This window comes from Archocentrus centrarchus, chromosome 16, assembly GCF_007364275.1.
Source record: "Archocentrus centrarchus isolate MPI-CPG fArcCen1 chromosome 16, fArcCen1, whole genome shotgun sequence".
NCBI lineage: Eukaryota > Metazoa > Chordata > Actinopteri > Cichliformes > Cichlidae > Archocentrus > Archocentrus centrarchus.
This window is the reverse complement of record NC_044361.1, coordinates 29,508,860-29,532,930: the sequence shown is the minus strand read 5'-3', so window position 1 is coordinate 29,532,930 and position 24,071 is coordinate 29,508,860. Positions and strand designations below refer to the sequence as shown.

The window sequence follows — 24,071 nt, the reverse complement described above, 5'->3', positions numbered from 1 at the left end:
AAGTTTCATCAAGAAGAAAATGTAACCAGCCTGTATTTTAGATCTTCCTGATTTTCAAAGTACAACTACATGTATTTGTTTACAAGAAAATAAAGGCTATCTCTGAAGCTGAAATACAAGCATCTCAAACACTGGTCCACCTAACTCAGTCTGCACCTTTAATGTCAGTATTGACATTTCTCACGTGGCGTCATGCACGTGTTGCTTGAGAGTTCTCCGCTGTACTAGATGTGATACAACCACAGGTTGCTAAGGAAAAATGTGTATTCCCTGACTGGCACTGGTTCATGGATGTTGCTGGCTGTCACCGGGTGAAATTAGTTTCAAAGAAGATGCGGCACCAAAAACCTCCTAGCGATTGCATTGGTTGCTAGTAGATTTCCATGGTTGCCTATAGTCCTTCATGTTTACTCACTCACTACCAAGCGGTAGTAAAACTTGAGAAATGGTGACTCAAACTGGAAATGGAGGTTCACCTTGAAAGTAAAAGTTGTGCCTCAAAGCTGCAGCCACCATGTTTGTGTAGCACTTTTTACAGTTTCACCATAGCTTGGAGTAGCTGGACATTGTTTGTAGGCAAGTCACTTCCATTAAAAATATGAATGGAGCAATATGCCAGTGAAGAAAGCAATTTGGTCATTAATAATACAAAGCAATCACAAGGAGGTTTCTGCCAACCGGCCGGGGAATACACCAGTCTGCAGGCCTGCGTGACTGGCTTTAGCAATTATTATTTTCACCAGCAGCTTCCATCAACCTCCAACAACCACTTGCAACCAGTCAGAGAATATTCATTTTTCCCTCAGGACAGGTGGTTTCCAAATGGTCGCAGACCAGTGTCTAGTCCTGTGTAAATAGGGTCTTATTCACTTGAGCCTACATAATGACAATGATTGTCACATGTCCACAATGCCAGACAAGTTAAAAGTCACATAGCAAGTGGTCATGTGTCAGCAAAACCTCAATACATAAGTAAACAATTCTGTTGTCAGTATTATTGACAACAGAATTGGCCTGGAGTGGTGGCCTAGGGGAGAAGAAGAGGGTTCGTCACTGAGAGGACCCTGGTTCAAATCCTCGGGCTGGCATCACTGTGGGTCCCTGAGCAAGCCCACCCCCCCAGGTTGCTCCCTGGGCGCCCTTTGGCTGCCCCCTGCTCCATGCTGTGCTGTGTGTACTACATACTCCATGTGTGTGATGGGTAAATGCAGAGAATGAATTTCACTGCATGTAAATGTATGTGACAAATAAAGCTCTTTCTATTAGCAGGGCCAATATTTTCAACCATATCTAGATGCTCCACTTAAAGGATCTGAGTACACGGCACTGAAAGACTGTCAGGATACAGATTTTTCTGAGAGGGGAATACAGAAAATGTCTTCCCGAGCATACTCCCCAGCACCCAGCTACAGCTTGTCAACAAAATTACATGCCATACTTTGAACTGAGGTGAGTGTATCTGTCTCCAGCTGTGACGCATAACCGGGAAACTGTGCAGCTTTGAGAGACATTACATATTGTTAAGGTCATACAGGAGGAATAGACTGAGAATGGACTTGGGAGAGATGTTTTACCCTTTGCCAGTGGAAGTTCAAATCATTTTTGCCATGCTGAAAAGACTATGTATTTATACACATAAAGCAATCCTGATTACACACCAGACTGTTGAAAAACATCAAGCCTCCAATATGGCAGAGATTTCAAGAGGAAAAACAAACTCACTGTTTTCAAATCTGCTCTGATCAGAACTGTAAAATAGTCTGATGCAGTTAAATACAGGTTAATGCAAACTCAATATCTCTCAATATCGCAGCCTTATTCACCTGCTGCTTTTTTTCAGTGCGTATGAAATATATCAAAGGAGTGATATAAGCAGTAAAAGCCACTGTGAGCTCATTTATTAAGTTGCATGCAAGAGACATTAACGTAGTATTTGAGAAAACATTCAACTTCCACCACGACACCAAGACAAACAGAACTCAAAGACACAAACACTAATATCAACTAATTTAAATGAAATCAGCCTCAATCGGTGATGCAGCTCAAGTCTTTTGTGTAGAGCTACAAGATATTAAACAGTAAATTTAAATATTGGAATAATATTTCATGTCCGATGTGCATTGTAAAATACTTAAAAAAAAGAAAAAAACTGAAAAATAGTCAAGTGCCAAGCATCCTTTCTTGAACTTTAATGCTATGCAATTGGCTACAACATGGCAAACACTGTAGATGAAGCCCATCTGTGCCATCAGCTGAAGGACTATCATTATTGCTTGCTTCCTTCCTGAGGACTGAGGTTATTTCCTCCTTCATCACCACTCTTGGTTATGTTGGTGGGATGGCAGTGTGCAGAGTGGCATTAAGAGGTGAAGGCACGTGGCAAAACTGTCTTTCTTCAGTGTCTTGTCTGTCCAGGGAGGGAGAGGACTGCGGTGTCGCACCCGCTCTGGGTAGCAGAAGTGTGAGAGCAGGAAAACTGGTGCACAGAGCGATGATGGGCCCACCCGCACTGTTCCTCTGGCTATTGATAGAGATGCATAGGGGCCCCAGCAGAAAGGGCTGTGAGAATGCCAGGCAGAGCAGCGAGGCAGCTGTTACATTTCTCTTGGTCTCGGGTGGCGTGCACCCCGAGCATGAGTGGAAAATAACTGAGTCCGATTTAGGAGGAGGCTCCATCACTGCTAGTATTAGATGAATAGACTGTCTCAACCCTCCAATCCACTGCTTTTCTTTTAGCAGGCACGTCTTCCTTATTCAATGTTCTTCTTGCTCTTTTTACTGTGCACTTAGAGACTGCATGTCACTCACTAACAGTAGAGTCCACATATCCATAAACCATTAATTATGTTATCACAAAGACTTCACTTGTAGATTAGTCAGGGAAAATGAGAACTTATTTTTTTCTTTGGTCTAAGCACATTCAAGTAAATTTTACCTTATTTGACTTTGGTGAACTTTAACAAGTGAATCTGCAACATTGAGCAACTGTAAATCATTTCCAGATTTCTGACCTTCAAGAGGAAAGAGACTGGCCAAAGAATCTAATACAGCAATGATGCACTTTCACATTTGATATAATCCTTGTTCTGTTTTTCTTTGCACATTTATTCATTTTGCCAAACAGTACTAACTAATGCATGACCTGCAAGTAGATAGTGTTTCTCCAAGCTTCCATCACTATTGACTTTGTAAGGATGACCTGCTCTTATCTAAAGGTAATGAAAATAAATAAACTGTTCTCATACTAACACTAAGTCAGTCAGCCCTGATCATCACAATTTAATATGAAAGGGGTGAATTCCTAGCATAATTTCCCATGTAATGGGTTAACCCTTTAGTTTTATTTTCTGAAGAGAAAAAACAGCAACCCACAAACTCCTGCCTTAGCACTGAAGTAGAATGGCAGATGAATGGCACTTCACAAAAGCAACAACCAGAAGACAGTAAAGACAGTCACATCTGGCCTTTTTTTCCCATCTTCCTTCATATTTTGACTTTTCATTTTGTCAATGTTTGGAAGAGTTTAGGCATTAAAACAACATAGTTAGATTTTGGCACTAAAACTAACTGCTGTTAGAAGTTTAAAAAGCAACTATTTGCGACAAGCTTCCCTGACATTTCCCCTGTTACCACAGTTAAAAGTCTGGCTGAAGTGATTAAGGCTGTATAACCTTCTGACCTGGGATGTAATGTAAATAACATTCTAATTACAAATAAGAAAAGCATGGCTATGCCACATGTTTCCTTTTATTCCCTTTGATGAACTCTTCACAGTGTGTGGGACTAAAGGCAGATGTTTACCTTTAGCTTTACTGACTTCTTGAACAGGTGTGCAGATGCCTCGATATGACTGTCAACGTGCTTAAAATCAACACCCAACATTTAATTTCACTATGCTTAAAACACCTTATTATGTATCTCTAACCATATGAGCAGGTTACGCCTGAATATGCCTTCAGAATAACCCTGAATGAAGACCATGCATTGCAATGCTGCATTTCACATTTCACATTTCAGCAGCAGGTGTTAAAATGCTTCAAATGTCAAAACCTTTTTTGGTTTTTTTTGTTAAATCTAAATCATCAATGAGAAGCACTGGGCTCTGTCACTTGCTCTGCTAATTAAATTGTCTCAAGAAAAGGTATTACTGAGTGTTTTCACATAAGCAAATGTTAGGTTTTTGTCTTTATCATGCAATATACATTGCCCTGACAAGAGCTATGTTGCAAAATGGTGCCATATAAATAAAACTGAGCTGAGATGAATTGAAAAGGACAACAAAATGCAACAAAAGGAAATTAAAATGTGCATCATTGATGTGACGAAAATCATTTGATTCATCTATGGAAAATAGAAAATATTAAAGTTGCATAGCTAGTTTGTAGTTTGTAGCTAGTTCATAGTCGCCTTGAGGTGCTGTGATTTTTTTGCTATATGAATTGAATTTAACTTAATGTAATTATCTTTATAAGACTTCTTCAGGGACAGTTGAAGAAGCAGATATCCAGTCTAAGGTCTTTAGTGTGTGGCAAACACCTTGACTTATTTTTTTGTCTGAACAGATGTGTCATGTTAGGAGTCACTCTTCTGCTACAGTCATTCTTCTTATGTAAATGCTTGTACCGAGCATGATGGTGGTTTTACTTTTCAATACAAGTCTCTTCCAGCACTGTGAAATCTATCACCCCATTCAAGGCTGAGAGACACTGAGGCCTATTTTATTTCTGTGGCACCATAAAGATGTATTATACTCCACATCTACTAAATTGTACAGCAGGTTAAATCACTGAAATTATAATGGATGAATGAAGCAAATGTACCAGTGTAGATAGCTTGTACAAAGAGTAAGAAAAAGCAAGTGCAGAGGTAAGATATCTATCTGATTTTACGTTTGCCATAAGAAATGAGGATAAGAAGGAAAGGAAAGAAAGGACACTGACAAGTGTTAGCAGATGATTTTATCCAAAGATTGACAGCTCTAAAAAGCCAACTGGGGAGTAAAAAAGTCTGGACATGAATAAGCGTGTGGTCACAGAAATAAGATATAAAGTGGCATGAACTTAAATGCCATTGCACACATCACAAATAGTGGGCATGTTATTCTTCAAAACACAGAAGCCGTCTTTCACATTTTAAGTCATACTCCATATTTGCCATTTGTGACCTGAACATGGACAATAGCTTCCAGGAGCCAAAACAGCAGATATGTCATTTCATGTATCTTGGTTGAGTGGGTTGAGTGACTGGAGGTCATGCCAGCTATCTGGAGAATGAAAATGCCCTATGTGGGAACACAGCAGTCCTGCTGTGTCTGTCACCAGAAGCAGAGCAAGGGTCCGAGGAGGCTGAAAGCCAGTGCCTGAGCTGTCTGATGCATGGGATGCGAAGTTGCTGTTATGCTTAGCGAAGACAAAAATGTAAAGCTAGTTTTTTGATTCAGCAGTCAGTAAAGCATGTCGTGACTCATATGCAGCAGCCCATTTATAGGCCTGGGATTAACCACAAGTCTTCTGAACAAATAACCATCTGAGTTTGACCGTGCAAATTTTTTTCTAAAACCAATTCATGTATTCTTTACTAAATGTAATTTCCACTTTAAAATAGTGAAAAAGTCTTTTAGAAGGAGGGTAGAGTGACACTGACACAAACACACCCACATTCACACTGGGAGACTGGACTGATTGCCTTACTTGGGATGATTTCAAAGTTTTGCTAATTTTACTTTCATTTTAACCCACTGTTTGGTTAGATTTAGGCACAAATACTTAGGATTGAGCGCAAAAATACTTGACTGGGGAGAGATGGTGGTTTGGGTTAAAACACATTCTTTTCTGACACTAGTGAGAAAAGACATTAAACCTCCAAATGCCTCAAAATGTGGCCCCCAACGTTATTTACTTGGTCTTCTGCTGCAATATTTGTACACACATGAATGTGTGGGCAGGAACAGTTCTGAATCCATTCTCAAGTTGACACAGATTTGATTGGCAGGATTACCAACAATTCTAGGTAGGCCTGGAAGAGATGAGGGACACAAGACTGATGCAAGGTCAACAACTTCTTACCGAATGCCAGCAAAATCAATCGAATTGCTCTTCCTCAGATCATAGAGAAAGTAGTTTGCTCAGCCAAGTGGAGTGTACCACTGGCTCTACTAGTGAGTAGATCTAGCAGGATTATAAACCACAGCGACAGACTATTTCTGATTCTACGCTCAGGCAAACGCTTCTCTAGCCACAAGTCTAACACAAAGAAAAAGCTCTTTTCCTCAGGCCATCAGGATGGTGGACTCAGCCCTGCACATGCTTCATACTAAAGTTGGGCAAGGAATTACAGCTCGATTGCAATTGCGTGAGCATAACTCTCAACTTTAAGAAATTCAAGTGTCACCTGAGGCTAATGACAGAACATAAAAATAATTAATACAGTCTATGATTTGATGAGTTCCACACCTTTGGCAGTTCACCCATATAAGCCATATGAATCAATAACCCAGGTCAGAGTCCTGTGAGTTCTCAGTTCTGACTGCTTTAACTTTCAATCATGTCTACCAACTCAGTGATTAGAAATGCCATGATGGCTCTCTTCTTTTTCAATTGCCTTACTAAAAGAGACATTATACCAGGCCCATTTGCCACTGCTGGTGTTGGCAGAAAGACACCAGTATCTGAAAGAAGCACTCCTTCACATAAACCTTTTCTGCTGCTGCCAATTCAGTTCAGCCTTGTATCCACACAATTCAGTGTGCATTATTACATCAGTCTACGATGGATCTTTTTAGTTTTCCACTCATTACATTTTGTGATTGAGAGATCAGACCTCAGAGAGATGGCACAGCTGCACTCAGTGTCTTAAAGAGCATTACAATATTGTCATATGTTATTAACCCCTATGTCCCAGATGGATGCTTTTTTTCTAACAGATCTCTTTTATGTGACTATTTCAAGTGAGTACATTTTGAAAAACAATAGGAAAAGTCAAGCCTCGTATGGTGCATTCTCTCATATAATGATGAGATTACACCACACTGGACACTAAAGCAGAATGAGGAACAATTATGAAGCACCATGCAATCAAGGGGGTCCCTGACAAGCTGAGTAGAGTCTGATGAGCCAGTGTGTCACTCTGGATCTCCAGGGCTCCGCAGCTAATCAGCCACCAAGGAGGGGCCTAAGGGGCATGATCACTCAAGCCCTCCATCACCACATTGGGAGGAAGGCAATCACCAGCTTATTTCCATGTACTGTTATTCCCACCCCAACCCCCCAAACCTTCGACACTCAAATCAAGGTGCACAGATGACCAGGGAAGCACTGGATGGAAGCAAAGGTGGCTGGAGGGTGCAATCAACTGTTAGAAAAAAAAGACAAAAGAAAAGAAAGAGCAGGAAACTTCTGGTTCTACAAGAGATTTGTTCAAGCCATTTAATATCTTTAAATAATCATAAATGGACTGGAAATATGAGGGGAGCAGATTGAATAAGGCTCAATTGCTTTCCAACCAGCAGCTTATAAGATCCTGGTGATTGGGCTTGCAAATTGAAATGCAAGTCTTGTAATACAGCATGCTAAGGAGACAGAAGGTGTACGGGTCAAAAAGGTGAGAGAAGGGAGTTCTCATTTTACTCTGGCAAGGGATTATTACAATGAGCATATGTTAGAGGGGTTGCATTTTTTGTCTGGTGGGAAAAAAAAGAAGTAGAGGAATGAATGACACCTACACAAAAGCTTCCTTTTACCCACCTAAAAGAACACGGCTTCTGTGGTCATTTTAATCTTGTAATAACGACAAGAAGATAGGGAATAGGTGAAGACAAGAAAGACGACAAGAAAAGGGGAGAAGTGGGGTCGTCTTCTATCACTATGGTATGTATCATTTAAAACAAAAAAGTGAAATTAAAGAAAGCCCTATCCAGGATAGGGCTCATGCTTAAAATTCACCACGCCACATAATTGGAGGTAATATCTCCTCCTGTCCTGTTTTAAGACTGACAGTGGCTGCAGAGGCATCCCTTCACTAATAGGCTCCACTCAGAAAATCACCGACACACACACGCACACACACTGCTCATCCTGTCATCTCAGTCTGTCCTCGGCTGCTTAGTTAGAATATTGACGAAGAATGTCATCTGATCTATCTGCACTCAAGCTAAATTACAGACGTGAAATGTGGATAAAATAAACCTGTGGATTGTCCCACAGCCTCGTACAGATCCTGATAAAAAAGAATACACAACCTGGTATTCAAATTCAGATTTTCATACATGCTGGGATGTGCACATCTGACGAGGAGGAACTTCTACATTTTAATTCTTTTTATTTAATTTAAATGGGCCTGACCACGTTTAAAAGAATTACCACTCTGGCAGACAGGCGATCCATATGTGAACAGTGCAGAGGGAGGCAGAGCAGGACATTAACTGAGCATTAAATCTCTTATGCCAGCATGCTGCCAATTATTTTTTTATGTGGTCAGTCTTCTGAAAATTATAAGCAACAATAAAGCTGAAAAGACATATTGGTGTAAATGATAGAGGCAAATGTCTGCAACTGCATTTTGGCTGTTTAAACAAAAATAATTTTGTATATGTATTAGTCATGTAATTACACATGTTATTACAGTAAATTGTTTTTTTTTATTTATTATCCAAGTTCCATGTTTTACATTTTGATATGATGACCATTTAAAATTACATGCAACATTTAATTAAGGAAAGATGCTAGAATTTTTTAGCAAGTGCACACCCTATATGAGTTTACTGATACAGATGTGAAATGTTACAAGATAAATAGAAATTGTAACTATGCTATACTATGACTGCTAATTTTATCCAGTGCTAATGTTTTTATGTCATTTCTAACTAAAATGGCAGGCAAGAAGGACATGCATTGTTTGCTTTAGCAATGAAAATAATCAGACTAATACACTGCAGATGCCTCATTAAATTTGCATATGATTATTGCAGCATTACTTCAATTGATCCTTTTCATCAAACCAGATAATACTTCTTGATTGCAGATTATTTTGGAGCAGGCATATTCCACGGTATTATATTCAGTCTTGGTGGAAATCAATTAGGAGCATAGCTGGTAGTTTGTCTGATTTTATTCAGAAATTAGAGATCTTTCACTGAACTAATTCTGTTTTATTTTTATGGATGAGTAAAAACATAACTCTGACATTAAGGGATTGAAACTTTTGAATATTAAGCAGCATTTTCTTGGTAAATACCAAGGGGGAAAAAATAAAAGGGGCAGAAACAGATGCAATTTCTTAAAGCAGAAAATGTAATGTCCTATAGTTAAAAGACATTTCAACATTATAACTTATGGTTAAAGACATTAAGATTACTTGTGATAGTTTGCCAAATTATGAAAAAACAATGAACTTATTATCCTGATATAAATAAAACTGTGGATGCAATGACAATGTAACAGCAACACTCAGGACTAAACACCGAAGGGAGGAAAACGATGTTTGAGGCTAGAAACAGAAGCACTTGAAACTGAAAAACATGATTTAGGAACAATCAGATGCCTAATTCTTCATTAACTTGCTGCGATAGAGAATTGATTTGAACAAAAAACCTGCTGCTTAATCACAAGCTATAATCTACACTAATCAATCTAGTTCGCCAACTAAGTGGTTACTATGACAGCCATCTGTACTTCTCAAACCTCATCTGAAAGGGTAAATAAACTCCAGGACAGATAGTCGCGAGTTTTGTTTTTTGTTTCTTTTTTTTTTTGGCTTTACATTAAAGGCTGTAATTCATACAAGCATCACTAATAGCTTTCTTAAAATGTACTGCCAGCCTCAAAACGCCCACAGTCTCTCCTTCTCATCCCTGTCAATGATAATCTTTGTCTTGTTTCATATATCTGAGGTTGGTCACATGCAGACAAGCTGTCTTCAGATGAGTCACAGGGGAACATTTTTGCGGTTAACCACACTGTTCTCCGGGGGCGACCTGGACAGTAGATCGGCAGCCAGTAAAACACTTGCTGAGACAGAGGACAGACTATCCCAGATTGTCTCGCCTGCACACAGTGCGAATGTTTTGTGGAATCTTCTGGGTATTGGCTGTGTTAACTAAATTGACATTGGCTTCCAACCTCCTGGCTATCCATCAGTGGAGGGATGAGTACAGGGGCTAGAGAGGTAACCCCTGAGTCTTATGGAGTTCTTGTGGTAGTCCTCGCATTTGTTATTGCTGGGATGAAAAGGAAGGGGGTGAAAGCAGATGTGTGAGGCAGAGTGTGGAGGAAAGGATTTCTGCCCCCCCTGATATTTTTGGTGATAGCCATTCATTTGTAGTGTTTTTGGCCTGAAGAGGTTTGTCTTATCTGTTCCTTCCTCTTCTCTCTGGGGGGAAATAGAGGGTGAGTCTTCTCTAGCCTGCTCTCTCACAGTTGATTAGTAACTCCTGCTCTACCCCTACGCTCCAGGGATTCTATGCCAGCTCCCCTTATACATCCCCTTGTCATGCACACACTCACACTTCCTCTTTTTTTCTCCCACTCTCTCCCCCTCCTAAACATGTGCTCATGCACTCACATCTCCCTACAGTCACGGAACAGCAATTTGAGGGAATCACACAACCAAGACCTGACATTTGCAGTGCACCTATAACAATGAGAGCTTGATTAAAAGGGCAGAATGAAACAGTGTCACCCTCCATTCATTGTCCTTAGCCCAAGTCAAATAGGATTTAAACCTGTGCAATGTGGCTGATACCTCCACTGTCAAATTCTGATTCCTTTAAAGCAGTGGGAAGAAAAGGTCTTGTTATTGCAATATGTGTGCATAACTGTATGTAACGGAGGTGTCAGAGGTGACCAGGTTTTACACAGAGCGTCTGGGAATAGATAAGGATGACGCTCTTGCAGGAAGGGAAAGCAAAGCTAATACTGCTCTGGTGAATGCCATGGTGTTAAAAAGGCACAGGAATAAAGCTGAATTTTATCTGGCTTGGGGCAGCACACAAAAGGAGCCAGCATTGCAATGTGGTGAGTTTTAAAATTGGGATCAAAAGGTTCAAGCTAATTAACCAGCTAAATAAGAGTCCCCTAGCTTCATCTATGCAGCCACCCTCATTCTTTTTTCCCTTTCCCTTTCTCTTTTTTCCCTGCAGTATTTTGTGTGCCTGTGGTTAGTGTGTGTGTGTGTGTGTGTGTGTGTGTGTGTGTGTGTGTGTGTGTGTGTGTGTGTGTGTGTGTGTGTGTGTGTGTGTGTGTGTTTGCAAACATATACAGTCTGTCTGGAACGGCAAAGACAAATTGCTCCCCATGCTGAAATGTAAAAAAAATAATCACCAAATTACGTCCAACAAGATCATTCTAATTAACTATGTTTTATTACTAGCATGACCCTGAAAGTGAAATGCCCTGTGATCAAGCTTTCTTCTCAAACAGTTTTGATGTTGTTATTCGACTTTTCCAGCAGAGCCCCGAGGAGGGCTGAGATTGGAGAGTCAAATGGAAAGGACAAGGGCACATAATAAAGACAAATGGCTGGAACATGAAATTTAATTCATTGCCTTGGTACAGAAACATTCGCAAGGAAATAGCCAACATTGGCATGCCATGAATTTCAAAACACTGTCAAGTCCAAAAAGCACACATCATGTTACAGTGACATTGAGTCCCTGAGGAACCCACAGGCGAAATCAGGCAAATTGTGGAAGAAAAAAAAAAAAAAAACAAGTTCTCTTTGATTGACGCCTCTACATTGAGTTCACTGATGACTTTTTTAAGTGAAGAATTTTCAAATTACCCAGAACAACAACAACAAAAAAAAAAGAACAGGGCTGCCCCTTAAGGTGAGCACTTCAAAGTATCTGTTCAAGATCCCTATGTTAACTGATGAGCGCTGCAGAAACCTGAAGTGTAATGATACTCTTGTATCACAGCACCTCAGTGTAACCTGTGTGTTACACAGGTGCAGCGATGCGGGAAATGATCAACTTTAGTGTGTAGTAAGAGGTACGATTAAATGCATGTAGCCGCAGCCATGTGAAGAGCATGCCAACAGGGTTAATTATGTTGCTTCTTTCAGCAATGAAGTGTTTAGATAGGTGTAACTTTCAGTGTAACAGCTATGCAACCAACCTGCCAACACAACTACCAAACTGGTACAGATAGTAGAGTTCACCAGTAAGCTAGTAAAGACACTTGACTGAAATTACAGGTTCCCTACTACACTTAGGAACCGCATATCTGGAAAAGCTACCTTTCAAATACAGCAAACCTGGCAAGCTATGTAAAATTGATAAGAGATGTCAGTTATTCCCTACTTGGAAATTATTCTGAAAAATACCATATGGTAGCCTAACATTATATGCTGGGAATAACTACTGGGAATATTAATAGTCTTCAAATAGTCTTTACAATTCAGTCTAAGAGTATGAGGCCAGCTTTTTACTTGCTATATCCATAAACTGCAGGGGACTGTCACACCTCTTCCTTCCCTTTGCTCTTTTTTTTCTATAACTATCATTTTTATCCTACAGTACATCATTTTATTTTTGTCCAGCAATTCATAAAATGTTCTAAGGACAAATAATTTTTTTTTTCTTTTCTTTTCTTTTCTTTTCTTTTTCTTTCTTTTTTTTGGGGGGGGGGGGGGGGGGTTAGTTTTTTTGGGGAGGGGTTTAACTAAGTTCCTGTTTTATCCTCAAAGATTACAAATGACAACCAGTGATTTTTTTTTCCTGCATGTTAACATCAAACACACTTATGACATTTAAGTGTTTGCCACACATTTTGAATAAAAATGATGAAATTTATAGCCATAAGGAACTCGCTGCCTTATTTATTTCAATAGGCAGAAGCATATGCTTGCAGCAGACTTTTCACTGTGGAGCACCCACTTTGTAGTATGATATGAAAACACCATCTGGTGTGTGAGCAGCAGCTAGGCTAAGCTAGCTGGGGCTAGATAGGGCCCTGCTGTGTCACAGGATTATCTTACTGTTTGGTAGATCCACTCTATTAGCCCCTAGTGGCTTGGATTACTGGATGATCATTACTGTGTGTGACTGAACATAGGGCTAAGTACCTGCACTTCCTTTGCAGTTCAGTCTTGTTAATGTGATCAGAACATACACTGTGAACACATTTCATAGCATTATGCATTCGTTGCACCTTGTCTTTGACATAAAAGCGCACAAAGGCACGTGCGCACACACACACACCATTTATTAAATATACTATATATTCTGATTTGAACTCATGCTGTATGTTTAATACATGATTACTTCCTTCAATGACTTAACTTAAAAACATGCTCTGCCTGTCACAGAAGAGAGATTATGGCGGGCCTGGAGCACATGTTTGTTTGCGGAAGCGTGTTCCTTTCTAAAGCAGCGAAACAGGATCACAGACGAGAAGAGAAGACGGCACATTCAGAAACGGGTCCTCTCCTCAACAAAACGAACATCTGCCGTTTCTCATCAGCGAGATTGAAGCTAATGATGAGCCACGACTGTGCTGACAGAGAGAATGGAATTGGATTGTGTACAAGAGGCCCAGTGAGACCAGACATATGTTTTAGAAAATGTTGTGGATAGAATATGGGTTTATATGATGTGTGTCCATGTGCGTGTGTATAAGCTAAGATACAGATGCCCGAGAGTGGAAGAGGCTGAAAATAGGCCTCTGCTATTTCTTTTGCAGTTCGCTTATCCATCCATGTTTATACAAGTGGATGAAGGGGAGTGTGTTAGCGCAGGTAAAACAACCATCGTATTCCTTCCATTTCAATCTCTGCTTTCACTAACAGATAATGGAATTACACATCAAAGAAGCTTCTCTCTGTATCCAATTCTTCTGTGACCTCTACAAGCCTTTGTTCATATTCACCACAACAACTCCCAGCCCCAAGTCTCCGCCAGCAGGCTACTTATTCCCCGCTTCCTTTCTCTCTCGCCGTGTCTAGGGAGAGATTAAATTTAGATGAAAATGAAATATTCATTTCCACTCAGCAACTGATGGCCATCTTAATTTGATACATATTTTGATGCAACATCTCCTTATTGTTCTTTTTCATTACCAAACACTTTTTAATTCACTCCCCCCTCCTTTGGGTAATTCTCGATACAAGCGCTTCTTTTTTGATTTGGCTTTGTTAAAAGTGGGATTGTAAAGCACCATTACAGTTTTCTGCGGTTTCTTGAAATATGTCTGAGTCATTTCAGATGAGACATTTGCACAGACCCCAAGCGAGAAGGATCTCAGGGAGTGTGCAAGAGCAGAGTGCACACTCTATAGCTCGCTTGAAGAGTTAATCACACGAAAACTTCTCAGTCTCTCTCTGCTGCCGGTGCACGGATAACGACAAGAAATTGAAGTGCCTCTGTGTTTGGAGAATTCAACCAAAAGTGGTGACCACAAAACCGATTTATCCCACTCAAGTTTCGGAGTGGTCACATTGCATACAGCTTCAAGAGCTGCACAGCCTTAATGTCAGGGCTGTTTCCCAGACAGTAATTAAATTTGGAGTCTTGCCTGCCCAAAGCATTTTAGGAAACCTAAGTGAAAAATGCACGTGACCAGGTGTTGTGGAGGCCGAGTTAGGAGCTGAGGAAATGAAATCAACATGAAATCATGAAGGAGATTGATTAAGTGACACTGATTAAGTGCTTTAAGTATTAGGTAGATAAAGTAATTGATTATTCAATAAATCCCTGTCAGGCTGTGAATAACCTCAGTGAGGGGGGGGGGAAGAGACAACAAATGATAAATGAGTTTCTTCAATCAACAGATGAAAGAGACAATGTATATTAATCTTTCATTACTGTATGTTTCAGTGATAGACATATTATTATTCAAGAACCCTATAAATATATTTTCATCTGAACACATTTTCAAATCTGGCTATCCCTGCCTTGAGAAAAAAAGCAGTGTGTGTAGAGCATTAGTAAACTGCAGACAGAATGCCGCTCACTTGGGTTACTGAATAAAGCATAAAAAGCAGCTACCACATTCAATAAAAATCGTTTGTGTACTACTTTTTTGTCTGTTTCCATGTTGGCAAACATAAAAATTATCTACAGATGCATGCTATCTTCAGAGAGAAGGAAAAAAAATACTGCACTCGCATCCTTGAGCACTTTTGTCTTTATTATAAAAACATTGCATCATCAACTGAAATGGTCTCTAGATGAGATGAGAGATTTCAAAACACGTCAGAAAGAGAAAAAGAATTATGAAAAGCAAGCAGAGGGAGACTAAAGAGAAGCACAGCATGTAAGAGGACAAATACAGGAGGAGTAGTCTTTTATTCCCTCCAACAAATAGAAGCTGCTGAATGAGACGGAGCGACCATCTGGCCTCAACTTAGAGCAATGCACTGTAAAAGCACTAAAATCAATGGCAACAACTCTACCTTGGATGCCCACCATTACCCAGATGGTGTACTTGGAGAACTGCAGGCCACCTAACCAAGAGCAGACACAGCACAGACAGAGAGTATCATGCTCAAATACCACCGCCCACCTCGATGAATTTCACTGGTTCGCTTGTGTTGATAACCAGTGTTGAGGAGCAACATTAGCTACCCTGCACTGACTATAAGAGAGCCCTCTGTTGGTTCTAGCAGAACGGCTGTGACACAGCGTGCCCGCACAGACTTCCAAACCAAGTATCAGATTGCAAAAAGAAAAGGGGAAAAAAAAGGTTCACTGAACACCAGCTCTAAAAAGCGTTCATTCCAAAATAAATCGGTGGATACGATACCAACATTCTCTCACCGAGAACAATGTGGTATGAGTGCAATAATACACGCAGACTGCATACGCTCCGTATCCACTATGATAAATAAAATTACACTATATTGTGGTACATTTACTTTTTTTACACGCAAATATTAGTCTGAAAGGTAGGCAAATTTAAATGAATACTCACATGGTCATTACATATAAGAATTCAGTTTCAAAAGGTCATATAGAGACATGAGCCTTTTATTTTATTTTCTTGGTGTTCTGGTAAATTCTCAATTTTCTGTATGTCCCTACTCTTGTCAAAATAAAATCCCAGAAACATTAAAAAAGAAAAAAAAAAAAAAAAAAAGGCAACTAAACTGTTCCTGCACTGAAAGCTATGATAGATACTATAAAAAGCAGTAGTAGAACTGCAGCACATTTCAGGGTAAATTTGTCTCAGCACTTTGACATTTTTAAAAATAAAAGCCTGTCAAGTCTATTTCAGGTCTTCATTTGAGCTGCTGCCATAAATAAATAAATAAATAAATAAGAGGAGGGAAAAATGCCCTTAGACCAGAGGAAGGCGAGCCTGGGGATTTGCACAGTTTCTAAGACATCACCAAAGTCCATAAAACTGTAGTGTCAGAAGTCATGGCTCTTCAGAACACAGTAGTCAATCACAGGTACAAAGGCCTGTCTAATGGCGCCATATAATCCTCAGCAGTAAACATTATTCCACACATGTTGATTTTATGCATTGTGGTTCTTTGGCTTTAATTCAAAATGTGCATTAAATATACAGAAGGTCAGCAGCATTCACTCAAGGTTATTGTGCTATAAAATGCAGCTGTCCTTCTTTATGTTGGAGTCTAATAACTTTAATTTAAATTGATTTAGCTTTTTAGGGACCACCCACAGTGCTTGCCAGGAATTATGAATTGCAAAATCAGAGTGGGATATTGATGATTTGCAGATATGTCACAGACAGAGATAACTGGTTTACTGTGGCAATTCACCCGCTGTTACTGTGTAAGACATGGACTATGCCTTTTTGTAACAGTATTCCACATTCGCTCATCACTTACAGCTGGAAGACGCTCTCACTCCCTGGACTCAGCCAGTTGTAATGGTATGTTAATGTGGACCAGTGCCATTTTGAGTAATTGTCCTGCACGGCACTCCGCCAAATGTCAAAAACGATTTGCCTTGTGACAAAAAAAAAAAAAAAACCCGTATTGATCTTCATTCTGTTTCTGTCTCTTGGCCGCGCAAAAAATGTTTCAGCGCACTGCCAGCTCCAGATGACAATTCTCACATTGTTCCACAGTGAGTGATGAGAAAAAGACAAAGCCACCACACACCTGGTTTTTCTTTTTGGGTCTCTCACGGTATATATAAATGAAGTAACAAAGAGTTACCTGAACAAGACTTTTTTCTTTTTTTTTTTAATGCTGTGACCGTGTTATTGTGTGATTTGAATGCTATCACAGGACCATACTTGCCTCCTTAAATATATTATATAAGACGTTATAGAACTTTTGGATGGAGCTTGTTTTCCTGTTATAACTGTGTTGTTTAATTTGACAGACTGTCCTTAAAAACTTATTCCAGAAGGCATGGCAATGAGCCTTATTTAGCTGGTGACTCAACATGCTGGCTGTTGCAAATGTAACGGACAAAGCAGAGTGCATAGAGGTCACACTAACCCACAATATTTCATTGCATGGTTTCTGAGTGGAGAAAGCATCCTCGATATTACAGGCAGCATGTGCTTTAATGCGCTTCTCTCTTGTTGCTTACCATTTTCCCGTCGTTTGAGTAAAAATGAATATTTATACCCGACCCGGCTGAAGAGAACGGGAAATGAAAGGGACTGTTTATTTACTACAAAAACTATTTGCTGTCGCGGAGAAAACAGGATACTGAAATGCACTTAATGGGTATCAACTTTCAGGGTTACGGTACAAACGTGTGTGTGTGTGTGTGTGTGTGTGCAAATGCAACCGTGGGCAACTTACCTATTCGAATAACATGAGGCATCCCATAAGAGTACTGAATCCAAAAGAGACATGCAATCAGCGATGTCCAGTAATCCCTAATCGCACTCCGGGGGGACAGCCAAGTATTTCGCATGGTTGTAAAGTCGCGGGATCCACTTTTTAAAATTCCAAAGACGAGTCAGAATTGCTCATCAAAACTGAATTCGACGGATCATATATGGATTTTGGGGTCTGCGACAAATCAGCGCTCATTGTACTTGGTGCAACATTCTCCCGGGGTTTCTTTTTTCTGTTTCTCACAAGTCTGAAAGCGACCCGATCAGGATGAAGCCCCCAGTCTCTCACAGGCAGATCAGCGAAACACCTGCGAACGCAGGCTGCAACAATTAGCCTGCAGGAGTCTCTTTATCTCCTCCTACCGACGATGCTATCTGTCTACTGGCAAGTACCACGGCAACAGCCGAGCCGGACTCCTACCCCGCTGTTGAAGAGGAGAACTGCGCCTGCGGAACTTTGGGTCGTCTCGGACGATTCTGTCGTCCGAGGCAAGCAGAGAAAAACGTTACACCATGAGCACCGAGGATTTTCAACACACTACAGTGATACAAAAAAAAAAAATGCTTGGAGTTCAGTCACTCCAGTCCTTCATTCCCTTTACGATAAGAGTTCAGAACAGAGTGGAAGAAACCGGTTCCGTGACGCTCAGCTACAGTTGCGCACGGTGATTACACGAGGCTGGTTATTGAAGAACGTCCAGTCTGCTCAAAGGGACTCTTGTTAAACAGTGTTGATTTTACAAATCTTCCAGTTTGTGCTGGATGGAAAGATAGTGCTGAAAGCTGTGCATCAGCGTGCGTCTGACGAGCCTCCTTCCATGGTGCCACTAGAGGCACGCGTCGTTACGCATAGTTGTCAACTATGTCCAAGAAGTGTTTTATGGAGGTGAGAGGGATCCAAATGATCGCTCGATTCACTATTTTTTCAAATGCTGTGTACACGTTCATTATGATATCTTTATTTTTATTTTTATTTTCACATTTTCATCACCATTTTGAGGGTTTGTCTTATTTGTGTTCTCAGAAATGTTGGAGATCATTTTTTCTTTCTTTTTTTTTAGCACTGAGATAGAAATTGCAATATATTTCTTTGCCCCTAGTAAAAAGAAGGAAAACCATCCAACTGCCTACAGCACTGTGAATGGGATAAATTATTAGCATGAGAGAAATAAGTGTCAGCTGAGGGTTGGGCCATTCACAAAGCAGGTTTTTTTTATCACTGTTATTTCTGTCAGTGTCAATGAATAAATTTATCCCCCAACTGCTTGATGCCTGCCTGCCTTTTTTTGTTTGTTTGTTTGCTTTCAACCCTCAACCATAAGCTGTACAGTAGGTCGCATATACAGAGTGTTGCTTATGTCTCATTCTCCACCGCAGTGTACAGGTTGGATGTATGGAATTTGCTGTTTAAATTACACATTTCACTCGATACATCATACTGAACCAGACAGCTTAACATCATAAGTTACATTTAGAGAGATTAAAGCTAAAGCCTCCAGGATTAATTTATAACTTTTTTTAAATTAAAAATGCTTTCAGGTTAATTAATCATATATAAATACATATATTTTTCTTTAAAATAAAGAGATACACAGATGAATAGATGTGTCATTTTCTAGAAACATATGATCACATCCAACATATAAAAAAAAAATTAAATTTTAAGCTCAATTTCTGGTAAGCCAGTACTGAATAAAACAGAAATATTTATTTTCTTTTAACATTAATGATTTGCAGCTATTAAGCATATTTTACAAGATGCACTGCTACTCTTTTATGCTTAATGCAAGCTGTTGATGAGATAATGCTGTGGCTCATTGGTTTTATTTTTCTGCTTGGAATGGGGGAGAGGAATAAACTGTGCATTAGGGGGCATGCAAGCAAGAACAAGCCAAACTGACTGCCACTGCATATTCATGTCTCACAGAGCAGATTTATTGCCTCTTGGCACAATGTAAGGACTATCAACGTGAGTTATGTGGCCCGGCTCTCGCATTATCGAGATTCATTGACTTGCTGCTCTTTCAAATACAAAATGTACACAGCTCTAGCAAACAAGACATTCTGGGTCTGTGGGTGCCCTCTATAGAGAGATGGCAGTCTGTGCTCTCAATCACCTCAGCCGATTGAGGCCCAGTAGCAGGGGAGACCCCCACTGTGACAAAGCGTAAATGTGAAATATGAAATGTATGTCTCAGTCAGTTTCCCACATTTTAAGTAGTTGTTGTCACAAAGTGGATTTGAGTTGCGTCTGTTTATTATGACAGCTGGCAGTAAGTCTTCATACAAGCATCAGTTTTGTCTCCCTGTCATTGTAATAAGTACCACAGGTTATAATGACCCTGCCATAATACTAGGATTATGCTTTGCTTGCACAAAGGGAGTGAAGCCAGGACATTATTAAAAAGGACTAGAGGAATTTTGGTGTCCTACACATCCATGTTATTCACTGTATGTTGCACAATTTTTTTTCCATCCAGGGTGGAGGAAGGGGCCAGACCTTGTGTTTAGATAAAAGTGTCAATTTAAAAATACACCATAACAAATCAAAAATTAAAGTCCTACATAAGTAAATTGGTGCACAGAAGAATTTAAATTTAAAAAATATATATTTCAAGTATTGAATTTTAGAGTAGAAATTGATCTTCACTGACTATAGACATCCACATATAAAGGGTCACATGTTGTAAAGACACTAAACATGTGCTTTAAATCTTAACCTTGGAGTGGATTAGTAACCCTTTTTCTTTCTCAGATACGTAAACGCTCTGAAAGTACCATACTCACAAAAAAAAAAATGTGCTAGATGAAATTAAAAAGCTCGAAATATTTTAGTCTACATTTGAAATTCAGTTAAACATATATGACACTGTTGCAGCAAATTTAAATTGATGTCAGTCACCACAGCATGAGCGCACTCATCAAACTGCAGTTCAAAAAGCAGTCTCACACGTGGACAAACTTGTATGTTTGAATAGACTTCCCATTGAAATTTTTTTAAGAAGTGGCAGTTTGGAAAGGACTGTAAAATTTTAATGTGATCTGATACAGCTGTGTAAGGCCATTGAAGCTAAAAGAAACAAGTGGAAAAGTAACACTGAAGAACACTGAAGTGTATAGTAACCACTCTTGAAATTACAAGTAGTTTAAGTTGACATGTTTCAAGCAGGTCATACATTCATGTATGGCTACACAGTGGCCCCCTTTTTTTTTTTCTTTGAGAAATGATTGCTGTTGCATTTACAACCGGGCAGCGATCAATTCCTCGTTTGGCAAGTTGGTCATAACTAATGGCTCCAAACATCAAGTCTCCATTGTAAAGGAGATATTGACAAGAGCTGCACTTATGTTACTAGATTGATCAGCACACATTTTGTTTATTTTTTGAAGATTTTCAGAGAGAAAAAAAAAAGGACAGTCAATTTACACGACGCCTTTCAATGCTTGCTTATATGCCTATTATTGGCTGGAGATGTGCAATCCGAGATGTGAGATTGTTCATAATTATTTGGAGAAATTGCGGCTGCTTTGATTGTGCCTTAACAATGCATCATGTGTAACTTTTTCACAATTGATTTTGCTTTTCTCTTCAAGAAAAAGATAAAGAACTCTGCCACCAGACTGAACATAATGCTGAACATCGAACATCTCCCCTCAGCAATGGTCAATTGGAACTCATCGTTAAGTTTAATGTGCTTATAAATTAGATGCCTTTTGAAGTCTTTTTTTTGATGGGATTTACTTTTTTGAAGGAGAAGCTTTGGCTTTGTTGAAAGAAAAGATAATTGTTTCATCAAAAGTCCACAAAGTCAACTTTTCAAACTATGAGGGAGTTGTATTGATCGCTTGAAGAAAAGATAGCGACAAATCAAAAATGGTTTTGAAGACAGAAGCTTGATGTTTGGGAATGAATATTACGTTCTTGGGCTTTCAGTGGAATAAAGTGCACCTGTGAGGGCATTTTCACATCATTGTTTTATGAAGTGTCTACATAGAATAAAAAATTTACAAAAACCAAAAACCTTTATTTATGAAAGCAACAGCAAAGAGAAGGCTCATGAAATAGACTATAACTATTGTTTGTACATGCTGAAACCCATGGTTTGTGGCAAGCCCATTTCATCAGGTCAACAATGCCCATGGAGCTTTTGTGGACAGACAGATAATTAGATGTCTATTTACCCTCTTCAACCATACTAGGACAATATAGCTGCGTTGCTGACAGACTTAACACTTGTTAGGGTCTCGTACTCTTAGGATTCAAGGCAAGGTGCCATGTGAAGACAAGGTTATGAGAAATTGGCCCAATTCTTCCGTTGATTGCAACGTTTACTGGGGCTTTAGACTGCTCTGGCTTCGAGTTACAGACTTCTCAAGATGTATGTGCTGCTGCTGACGTATGTGGTGATGGTGTGTTGGGGAGAAGGGAGACAATCACAACCCTGATCAGTCATCCAGACAGTCTGTGAGATGGGAAATGACTGCTAGCGGGGTTCAGCCACTGGTTATAGATGAGAAAGGCACAGGGTAATAATAGATTCCTGACCAACCTGATTTATCAATTGAATTATTAGTGTTATCATCCTTACTGTCCCCATCATCTATCTTCAATAAATACTGAATGCCACCTTACAATTGTGAAGCAGTATGAATGTGTAAAGAAAAAAAAAGAAAAAAAAACCCCACAATTTCATGACCTTTAAATCGACACCTCTATGTTTGGAGTTTAGGTTCAGTAAAGAAATGATGGATGTTGTGGTTACGAAGATGACTAGAGTTTGCTGCTTACAAAGTGTGATAAGAAATTTCACAGCTCTTCCCATTGAAAGCAAAAATCTTACTTGATATAATTTATTTCACTCTTCAAGGTCACATAAGTCAGATTTGTGCACCTCTGGAAAGTTTCCAGCGCTTCTGCTCAAAGCCTGATTCTGCTCCCCTTTTGGAGGAGCACATATGTAATTGCACCAAGAACCTCCAACTTGCACATGGAGCAGACATCAGCTTCTCTGCCAAACTGACCCATCCTGCATGTTGGGAAAAGCCAGTTGTGATGACAGCATGGTCTCTTGCTACAATACCAAACAACAGTTTTCAGTGGAAGAATTTGCACTGTTATACATCAAGTGAAGAAAATAACCAGAAGTATAGCTTCTTTTTTTTTTTTCTTCCCACATATGTATTTGTTATGCCCCATGAATTTGGCCAGACTAAGAAAGTGTTTTGCTCACCAGATGCCCTAATCTCCACATTTGTTTTCCAAATACTTCTTTCCCTTCCCCCAAACCAAAATTTAAGGTGCAGGGTTGCAGTTTTGACATAGAGGAGGCGATGCAGCATGCATACACATGAAGCAAGCACTCGGGATGGTGGCCAAATTCAAATCAGGGAATGTTTTTTGAAAATGTGACTGGAATCACTCAAGTTTTAGGACTGCAAAATGTCATTACTCATCCAGCAGGACGTTTGTGACAAACTACGTCTCAATTACTCTATGAATTCTTGAGTTATGGCCTAAAATGTGTTTTGTAAGGTTGACCTTGACCTTTGCCTACCTTAATAGGGGCATATAGAAAAGACCAAAAACATAAAGCCTCTGGTCACAGTTGTCACCACCACAGAGCCTGAAAAAAAATATCCTACAAACAATAACAAAACCCAGAGGCATTTAGTTTTCATTTGAATGGTCCTTGATATTCAAGGAGACCTTTAAGGTCAAGAAAGCAAATTGGAGAGTTACAATCACACTTGAACACTTCTGTTGAAAAACCTATAGAGTGCAATCAAGGAGTGATTAATTTTCTCATAAAAGTCTCTGTGATTACACTTGACCCTGTGTACACTGTATGCATCACCAGTTCTGGGCCAACACTCAGGCTGTTATCAGAATGCAGTCAAGATCAGGGTACTGGCTTATGCTGGGTTCATATGGTTTGGATATGGTTGATTTTCTCAGTGTTTCATCCAACATCATGTGGCTGGTAAACTTGTAATTACCGTATTTTTCGGACTATACGTCGCTCCGGAGTATAGGTCGCACCAGCCAAAAAATGCATAATAAAGAAGAAAAAACATATATAGGTCGCACTGGACTATAAGTCGCACTTTTTTTTTGGGGGGGGGGGGGGGGGGGGGGGGGGGGTTGATAGAATCCGAGACCCAGAGCAGAAATTCCATCTTGAACAGCAATTTAAAATAATAATGGATTAAAGAACAGGACGAACACGGTTACGCCTACGTTATGCTAACGTAGCACATTCAGCTACATGACGCACAACGAACACGTGTTCGGTATGTTAACGTAACATTAAG

General features: G+C 39.7%; 1 protein-coding gene across 1 annotated transcript in view; it reads right to left on the bottom strand.

Moving 5' to 3' along the window:
• Window positions 1–18,346, bottom strand: part of grik3 (glutamate ionotropic receptor kainate type subunit 3) — a 103,307-nt gene extending 84,961 nt beyond the window's left edge. Inside the window, 1 exon segment of the mRNA XM_030749630.1 lies at window positions 17,722–18,346. Within this exon segment, the coding sequence (XP_030605490.1) occupies window positions 17,722–17,836 (115 nt within the window). The 5' untranslated portion in view covers window positions 17,837–18,346.
• Window positions 18,347–24,071: the final 5,725 nt, after the last annotated feature.